This window comes from Ammospiza nelsoni, chromosome 1, assembly GCF_027579445.1.
Source record: "Ammospiza nelsoni isolate bAmmNel1 chromosome 1, bAmmNel1.pri, whole genome shotgun sequence".
NCBI classification, from domain to species: Eukaryota; Metazoa; Chordata; class Aves; order Passeriformes; family Passerellidae; genus Ammospiza; species Ammospiza nelsoni.
The window spans coordinates 44,349,275-44,359,034 of record NC_080633.1 but is presented as its reverse complement, the minus strand read 5'-3'; the positions used below and the strand labels follow the sequence as shown (position 1 = coordinate 44,359,034).

Genomic DNA, 9,760 nt, shown 5'->3' with positions numbered 1-9,760 from the left:
GCCCTTGTTCTGATTAGGAGGAATTTAGTATTTTGGTACTGCAGTAACTTGGCAAAAGAAAATATATATAAAACTGACAGTACAAATTAAAACCCAAATTTGATTTTTAAGATTAAGGTTTAGTTGAAAACAAAAATCAAAAGTAGCTACTGAAGGTGTTACAATAGAGGACTAAGAGTAGACACTTTGAAATAGCTCTCTGGCTATTTTCCTCTTATTCAGAAAATGGGTTTGTAAACAAAGCAAGGGTTTACCACTCTATTTCAACCACCTTAGCAAGTTTTAAAAACTGGAAAGTTCTTTGCAGGATTGTCACCAACTGAGAAGAGGGGCAAAAGGATAGACAGACAAATACACATGAAAAAAATCCCAACCAAAAATGCCCAACCCCCCTCCCCTCCAAAACCTCAACTTACTCAGCTTGTGTGTGTTTCATTTACATTATACTTGTAAACATCTTTTTAGTTAAAAAAAAATCCTTAGTGCTGCTTTTTTGGATGCTGTTTATTTTTAAATATTTTTAACCATTGACACATACAATTATTTTAATACAATTATTCATTTTCTGATTATTTCAAATTTTTCTTGTATATACAAGTTGAAAGTGTAAAAGTAACACAGGAACCATTTTGTGTACTCTCTAACAGGGCATACAAAAGTGCATTAATTCCCTCATAAAAGTTTACTTGAAGTTGCCTCTCATAAAGCTGTCAATCCTGTGATAGCAGCCATGTCAGCCAAATAATTAAGAGTCAGGATGAAATGAGCTGTTGTAGAAATGAATCAGCCATTTCCCTCAGGATCTCCAGAACCACACAGCTGTGTGCCTGACTTCTATTGTTCCCAACAGAAAGGTGAAAGTCACACAGAAATGTAAGTAACACGTAAATTGACACTGGATCAAGCTAACGTAGACTTAGTGACACAGATTCAAGTATCTACCTTTTTAATGGTCTCATTATTCTATTTCCTATCTTTCTTTGCAGCTCATTTCTAAAAGCTGGTTTCTCCAAAACAGAACTCAATCCAAAAAAGCCACTTCAGTTTTACAGTATAATGCCCCACACTCAAAACACACCCAAAATCTCCCTCACTGGTTTCAGAAATTATCTTTCTATGTAAAATATAACTTGATGTCTTCTGTGGAGGAAACTGATTTTGAATCTTGTAACCATTTATTAGAAATGAAACATTTTTTGAACTAATTATTAGTATAACTAACAGATACTCATTCAGCTGCTCTAAGAAACAGAAGCACCACCATGGTATTGCTGTCTCTTCTCATTTTAGTGGGATACTACTGACCAATACTAGCTGACTCTGTGTTGGCTGCATCACGTTGTGGAAAAGTTTTTTGAAGAACCCACTTTGGAAATATTTGTACTATACTGCCAAGGTTGAAATAATCACCAAGTTCTGGATCAGATGCCCACAGTAGTTAAAATATTTGAAACTGATCCTTCCAGTTCTGCAGGGTACTGGTGCCCCAGGATGCAAATATTTACAGGTCAGTTTAACATGTGGCCATTTAAAAGGTTATATGACTGTACTTATGTCATTTACAAGACAAGTATACAACAGGTGAGCTACTCAAATGAAAATATTTGCAAAACTAAAAATTTATAGTATCTAATTTTAGAAGACTTTCTATGCAAACTCAGACTTATATTCCTCAATATAGCCCACTTGATGGGGAGTGATCAGAATTATAGCTAATTTTCAGTAACCAACAAAAATATAATATTTAGACTTCTGAAAAGGTAGACAAATCTCCAGTTCTTTCCAAAGTTGCTCATAATTTTGTCATGAAAAGCATCTGCCAGACAAAATAGTGGCATGCTGCTAATGTAATAAGAAGACTTCACCTTCTTACAGTATACTCAAAACATCACATACAAAACATAGGCAGCTGTTTAAGGACAAGCAGAAGTAAGACATTGATAAAGAAAATTCCATCCCAGGGATATTTAAGGCAGATGAAAAGGCTTATATGTTCTCATTTCTCGGAAAAAATACCCACAGCATGATCCATGCCAAGACTTTAGACCAATGAGTGACAACCAAGTAAAAGTGCCTGGAAAATCAGGAGCAGCATCATGAGAGAGGCATTATCATCTGCCCTTCACTCACTCAGCCCACTCCAGCAGATTTCATCCTTCCCTTGGCTTGTTCTATGTGCTATTCTCATCACATGATAGGGTATATAATGTGCTGTGCCTGCTTTTTTACTTTATCCAGGTCCTTTTATTTGCCACTGAATATCTGGACACTAGCAATGCTGAGAAATTAAAATTTAACAGTAGCACAGCTCTATCTGTTAATAAAGACATGATGAGAAAACAGAAAATAAACAATTAAGTCTGTGTCCTTCCTGCCCCTGTAACAGTTCTGTTTCATCAGAAAAGTAAGCTTCAAAGGAAGTAAAAAAAAAGGAAAAAAGTAAGAAGTCTGGTCTTCTTAAAATCCAACGTCCATCCAAACTCATGAAAGTTGTACTTCATATTTGTTTTTCTACATGTTTCTCATTTTGGCCATGAGTTCTTCTAGGCTTTCTTCAGAGTCTGCTACTGTCTCCCCAGTTACTGAATTCTCTTCCTGTTAGGAACAGGAAGAAAAAGTTGTCAACAAAAAAAGTAAACAAAAAAAGCCCTCACAGATCAGGTTTATTGCTGTTACACCATTTTCCTAAAAGCAGACACTCAATAGTGAGATTAGGCCTAAGTAATTATAAGATTCAACTGTAAAGTATTTTGACTAGGAGTTAGAATGTTCTTACTGCAGTACATTCAGATTCTATGTTCCCCAGGTATGCTCATTGCTCTTTGACAATACAGCTTTTACAAGATATGTATGGGAAAAATTAATTAGTCACCAAAATATCAACTGAGAAATTGACATTTGCTGTTCTTCCCCCAGCCCCAAATGCATTAATTCCCATAATCTCAGCAGTACATTCACACTGGCATCTCTTCCTTGTCCTTAGCATTTAAACTTTACCATAACGACACCATCCACACTTAAAGAATTATCTTTCCCAGGAACACAAAACTGGACCATAAAAAGGAATAATCAAATGAACTGAGGTCACATTTCACTGGAATTGTTCAAGATGGAATTCTGTTCTAGGTTTAAAGGGTAACCAAACTGGCTGGTATTATAAATTTAATCTACAACGTGTATTTAAAAAATTCATAACGAATAAGTTCATTACCTTGTCTGGGATAGTATATGCTACACTAATTCCCTCAGGAAGCTCAGGTACTGGGCCAGATGCAGCCTTCAGCTCATCTTCTGAAATTTCTGATACTAATTCAATGCCTTTGCATTAAAAGGAAACAAAAACTCCATTAGGAGTTAGAAGAAAGTTCTTTAGTCACCAAGTTATCACAGTAAGAGGAAAGATGCAGCTACTTTCCAAAAACAGAGTTAAATTAAACTAGTAACACCTTTGACTTCAACAATTTCATTCCATTACCAATAGAAAATATTTTCCCTTTAGAATATATGACATAATTCTATATAGGCAACTTATGAACCAGAATGGCATCTCTTCCTTGTCCTTACCATTTAAACTTTACCATAAGGACACTTCTCCCAGGTGTAAGATAAGATTATTTTCTATAGCATGTAATAAACAGAACATATATCTCCAGTCTTAAAACAGTTACATAAAACACATTTACCATTCCTTAAGATAATTCCTTCTAATTTAAAATCCTCAGAGGAAAGTAAAAATCCATGGGATGCCTCAGCACAGTGGTTATGGAAAGGACAACTGCTCTTTAGTATCTTTAAAAGGAATATGCAGTTAATACATCTTCTCATATCTCCCTTATCTTCAAACCATCTTCTGAGAAAGTTTTTTATTCAAGCAGCAGTTACATTTTGAGCCTAAAACCTGCACATTGCACTAAAAACATATCATCAAGTTGTGGTAAAATTACTTTCAAAATCCAGGAAAAGCCAAAAGTGATTACACAGTGTAAGTTACAAAATATAGGAACTAAAAAAATTCTATGTACCCTAAACTATGTTCACCCAAAATGAATCTCAGTGTTGGGAAAATCAATTAGTCTCCAGGTGATGACTTACCCCAGTCATTGTCTTCATGTACTATTTCTTCTTCCTTTTCAATTACTACTTCTTTTGGTCTTGCAGCTTCTTTTCTCTGGAGAGAGAACACAGAAAAACAATCCCCTCAATAACCAACATTTAGTCCAATTTCCAGTCCAATTTCCAAAAACTGCAAAGAAGTTCAAGCCTAATAGTCACATTTCTTCCAACATGTAAGATAAAAAGGTTCTAAATGGTGACTGCTTAGGAGCAAAAAAGCAGAATATCAGTAAGTTAAAAAAAACCATCAAACCCATTAAAACTCAGAAACATATGACTACTAGAAGAGTTTGCATTCTCTTAAGCAGTATTTTCTTCTAGATAATTGCTCAACTCTTCTTCCTACCCTTTAAGGTAAGTATTGTATATTTAGAAACACATGCAACCATCTGAAGATGAGTGTTGCAAACTAGAGTAGCAACGAACATTTTCTTTTACTACAGATTTGCAACTTGCTTTGTTCTCTACGAAAAGGGAAATTAGAAAATTGACCCACAACCCCAAACTGTTTTTACCTTATAATTTTCTTGCTGTTTTCTGCAATTGTGGTCACTGCACTGTGGGTTTGGCTTCATAGACATAGTTGGGAAGAAATCCTGCATTGCATTGTAACCAAGATAATAACTCACAGTACCAAAATTTAACAGGTATCTAGAAACACAGAGAAAGAAGGAGCTTGTAATGCAGGTGCAAACCTAAAAATTCAGTTGCTTAGGGAGTAATTTTTCCTCAATGAACTTTTAGAATATACTTTCAGACTCATGGAGTTGTAATGTGAATTACTGTAATAGCCTTAAATCCAGTAATGCTGTAGTCAGCTGGCAACAGAATAACTGGATCAATACAGAATCCCACCTTCTCGTGGTGTGTGAGGATAACTCAGCTACAGGCAAGAGAAGTAATTTATTCTTTGTCCATGTACAAAATTACAAAGACAAGTCAGCACAACAGCATTTTTTTATGTATAACGTAATGATGTCAAATCAGAGCATGATTACATATTCAAATATTTTGCTGTACACATCAAATAGCAACAACTCAGTCACTTACTTGAGAACATTTTGCACAAGCATTCCTGCCACAACACCCATGGTTGTAGGAAGACTGGCTGCACAAACTCCTTCTCGTTTCAATGTCTTCTCATCAATATTTGCAGCTACTACCAGTGGAGGAGCACACTGAGGGGCAATAGAGAAAAAAAGCTGTAAAAAAGCATTCAAGACATCCCACAGATCACACAGAATTTAAAGGTACTGCATCAGCTGTGCCAGGATCACACTCACAAGGCCAGCTGATCTTTACATTTCCAGTCCCACTCTAAAGGGCAAGAGAGCAATTCAGCAGAGCACCACGTACCGCAAAACAAGCGGATTCACCAGGGATGATCAGCTGGATGTGTCCTGACACTGCATTTTCACTCACTCCAGACTCCATCCAGATTTGTCCAAGTTCATTGCAGGCCTTATAAACACAGACACACACACATCAGCACTGCAGAAGTTTAATGAAAATAATAGGAACTCAAACAATTGGGAGTGATGAAACACATTCATCTCCCTGATTTCAGGCAAAAAGGCTATGGTCAGAAAAAAGTACATGAAGAGATAGAAATTATTATCAAAGGACAAATCAAGCGGCAAATTAAAGTTGCCCTCACGAAGCCAGCCCTTTGTGCTTTCCTGAGGACCTGAGATGTTCTAACAATACAGACATCAGTGACCCAATTACAGCACACTACAGAATATAATTCCACAAATTATTTTAGAGGCTTGGGTACAGTGTATCTCTGTGCCTTCCCTGACTGCAATTTATGGATCAAGTCAGCTGAAGGGTAACAGAAAACATACATTTGGCATATACCTTACATTGGCTGCTACTATAAAGAAAAAGAGTTTGATTAAATAAACAGCATTTTTAGTATACAAAAAATCACATGAGGTATATAATTAGCTATATAAAATCTTTTTAAGTTTCTAAGATTCAACATACCAGCCTCTGAAAATACCGTTTTATAAACAGAGTAATTAGAAAAGACAGAGTTTATGATACTTCTTTTACTAAACATTAGCTGATAGTAATACAGTGATATTTATACACATAAAATGGTTTATAAGAACTGGGTAAAAGCTCAGATTTCTCAAGCCAAGGGGGACATTTCTTAGGAGATTGTTTTTAAGTTCATGTCTTTTCTAGAGTTGCACAACTCCTAACATTTATAGAAGAAAACAGTCTTCCACAAGCTCGTGCCTTTGGTGGCCTTACCGTGTTAATTGCCATGCGAGCTTCAAAGTTGTCCACGCAGCTCAGAACCAGATCCACAGGCTTCCCTTCCTCCAGTGCACCGTTACTGCAACGAGCATCAGAAATTTACATGAAATTGCCAGCAGAACAAAATACCAACACAGCAACTGACATGTTGCTATACAGTACAGAAGCCCAAGAAAAGTGAATTTTTAACAAAGCTTGTGCAAATGCAGTACAGGACACAACCAGTATCTTAGATCTGCAGTAGAAACAACACCATGCTGAGGCTGGGATTTAAATATATGGGCATTTTAGACTGTTTTATATAGTATGCACTCACAGTATTGGAGAATTGTATCTTCGTACAACAGAACTGCAAACGGTGTAAGTTATCTCAGATCTCTATGAGATCCACTAGTAACTACATTCTTCTTCATTTTATAAATCATACCTGAAAACTACTACAGAGCACTCAAGATATGATCTGATCTGTTTTCCATAACACATCTAGACAAGAATGTCTTCAAACACATACATTTCCCAGAGGTTTTCAACTGGAAGTTAATAAATTGAAAAAGAGCCCCAACAAGAAAAACGTGAGGCTGTGTAGAACCACACATCAGCAAAACCTAGCAATATGCTAAAATTGGGAGATTTTACCTTATTCTATCCATGAAGTGCTCAAAGTTGTCCAGTGTTGTGATGTTGTAGTTATGTACTTCAAACTGAACATCAGGATTAATATCCCTTAGGGAGGAAATAATAGGAGTCATCAGTTAAGAATACAGTGGTAATTTGCGTTCTTCTCCCTAATTTCCCAAGTGTTGCTACAGTCTTAAGTTTCCACTCTGAACTCTAGAATTCACCCATATTTGTCAAAAATTCATATTAGATAAAAAAAACCCCACAACATGTGGGAGTGGCATAGTTTATACCAAACTTCTGAGCAAAACTGGCTTTTACTAAAAAGTAGACTCACATTAAGGTTTTGGGCAGTACAAAAATGTCTTTGAGGTATCAATCATCCCCACAAATATTTTATGCTCAAATTCCCAAATTAAATCATGATTCTTTGCAAATGATTAAGAGCGAAACACTGATTTTCTAGAGCAGCATCCTGGCCTAATACATTTTCATACCCATTTCTCCAAGTTTTACCTCAAAGTATGTTCTGCTGCTTGCACTTTACTTAATCCAGCTTGATGAGGTTGGAAGAAGAGTCTGTTCATGTTTGCCAGTTCCACTTTGTCATAATCAAACAGAAGCAGCTACAACAAAGATTGTTTTAACACGTGTAAATCTCCAGAGACTCTGCAAACAGAGCACTGTGGCAATTTTGAACAATAAAACTAATTCTAAAACCATAGCCATAGAAAATTCCCCCAACGAAACTCCCTCCCTCAGAAGCCCATTCAGTTCACATACAAGAGGTACAAACATCATAAGGATGTGAAAAACTGAACCAATCTGTTAAGTCATTAAAACTAAGAATATTCAACAGATTAACCTATATGAACAGTAACACCTCTATTATCACCTATATTACTTGCTGCCATGTGACAAACTAATGTTTGTGATAAAGATTTCTGTTTGTCATCTACTACATTTCAGTTGCGTGATATAAACTTGGTTCTTATAAGACTTTATGTGAAATACCCCCTCCTTTCCTTTATTTTGTTTTCCTTTGGCAATAATCCTTTTGTACTATGAAGATTAGAGAGATAGCTTCATATAAGAATATGGAGATGACAAACATCCAAACAAGAACTGTCCATATGATCAAGCCCTAAATAAATAAATTTTACCAGCATAATAAAATACAGACTCATCATGTGTGATGTTTACACAAGTGCTGTTCTTGAGTGCTTTCTTCACAACATTTTTTTATTTGGGTAAAATCAAATCAAACTCTTTACAAAGAGGACTGGTCAATCTACTATAAAGATAAAGAAGAACAAAAAAACTCTCATTACCTTACCAATGCCACACCTTGTCAGCATTTCAGCAGTCACACTGCCAACACCCCCCACACCTACTACTGCAACTGTGAAGGTACGGATTTTCTGTAGGAAGGAATAATGTACACATCAGTATGTCAAAAGTGGCCCTCCCAGGGAAAAAATGCAAACAGTGTTTCATTACAGATAGAATCCTACCTCATAGTCTTTGACAATCCCCATTCTTTTTAATGCCATCAAGCGACTACAAAGAAAAAAAATGCAATGTTAACACAGAAAATATTCTTTGTGTTTCTAACAACAATTTTGCTTTTCAGGTACTTAAAATCACTTTTGCTTTAGAAATAACCTGACCAAGCAATAAATGCAAGCCTGCTGTTCCACTGCCAGCTAGGTACAGTCTGAGTGACAGAGTAGATGCTTTCCTATTTGCCCCAGAGTCCTAACCCTGCAGAAACTCATGCACCTATTCCTCTGGTAATATCATGAAATCAGGAGGACACAGATATTTTTGTAACTCAATCCCTGATTTACAGAATGAAAGGTGACACTTTTTTTTTTTTTTGGTAATGAACCATATGGCAGCAACCTAGTGAAGACTTGCACTGTTTTCTGCTCGACTTTATTAGATTAACATAACATTAAAAAAATAAATAGAGACTATCAGGTTTTGAGGATAACTGAAAGCATTTTAAAGGAACATTTTATCTCTTTATGGCATTTTTCATGAAAGTACAAGTATCAACGTGTATTAAGGAAAAATAAAACCAAACCCAAACCAACAAAAACCAAAAAATCATCAGATTTCTAGAAGGGAAGGGGTCTCTAAAGCTCAAGAATTCTATAAACCAACTTCTAAAATAGACAATTTGGAGGAATGAAAATAAGACCTCAAATAATACCAACACCTGTCCCATTTACTAGCAACCTAGCTGAAAACCACAAGGTTTTCAGATTTTTTTCCCTCCCTGCCTGCCTCTACTGTAAAGCAAGATAATACAAAGTAACCCTGACATCCAGCCCAGCCAGGTGGGAAACCCGAGAGCATCCCTCCCGGAGCACCTGCCTCCTGCGCTGCCCGACACCCTCCCGAGCACACCCATCCTCATCCCTGAGATTCCCACCCGTCCGAGCCTCTCCCGCTCCCCCAGCCCCACCGTTCAACCCACGGCCTCCCCCTTGCCCATCCTCCGCGCCCCGACAGAGCCCCGCCGCCCTCAGAGCCCTCAGCGCACCTGTAGGGGTTCGAGTCGGTCACCTCGGCGCTCATGGTGTCGATGCGGGCCCGCGCCGCCGCCCGCCCGCGCTTCTCCCGGGCCAGTTCCTCCTCCAGCTCCCGCACACGCCGCTCCAGCCGCTCCAGCCGCCCGGGATCCGCCATGGCAGCGACACGTCTGTGCCCGGCCCCGGGAGCTTCCGGGAAGCGTCGGGGCGGAGCGGGGCCG

General features: G+C 37.7%; 2 protein-coding genes across 2 annotated transcripts in view; one reads left to right on the top strand and one right to left on the bottom strand.

The window, feature by feature from the left end:
- Nucleotides 1–486: 486 nt before the first annotated feature.
- Nucleotides 487–9,696, bottom strand: UBA5 (ubiquitin like modifier activating enzyme 5). Its single transcript, XM_059483879.1, has 12 exons — nucleotides 9,551–9,696; nucleotides 8,514–8,559; nucleotides 8,331–8,420; nucleotides 7,516–7,625; nucleotides 7,018–7,104; nucleotides 6,376–6,460; nucleotides 5,470–5,574; nucleotides 5,164–5,291; nucleotides 4,629–4,764; nucleotides 4,093–4,168; nucleotides 3,212–3,318; nucleotides 487–2,595 (listed from the first exon to the last, which is right to left on the bottom strand). The coding sequence occupies exons 1-12, from the start codon at nucleotides 9,694–9,696 to the stop codon at nucleotides 2,512–2,514; spliced, it is 1,200 nt and encodes a 399-aa protein (XP_059339862.1). The 3' UTR covers nucleotides 487–2,511.
- ACAD11 (acyl-CoA dehydrogenase family member 11) overlaps nucleotides 9,695–9,760 on the top strand; it is a 29,067-nt gene continuing 29,001 nt past the window's right edge. Inside the window, 1 exon segment of the mRNA XM_059483866.1 lies at nucleotides 9,695–9,760. Coding sequence (XP_059339849.1) covers nucleotides 9,695–9,760 — 66 coding nt within the window.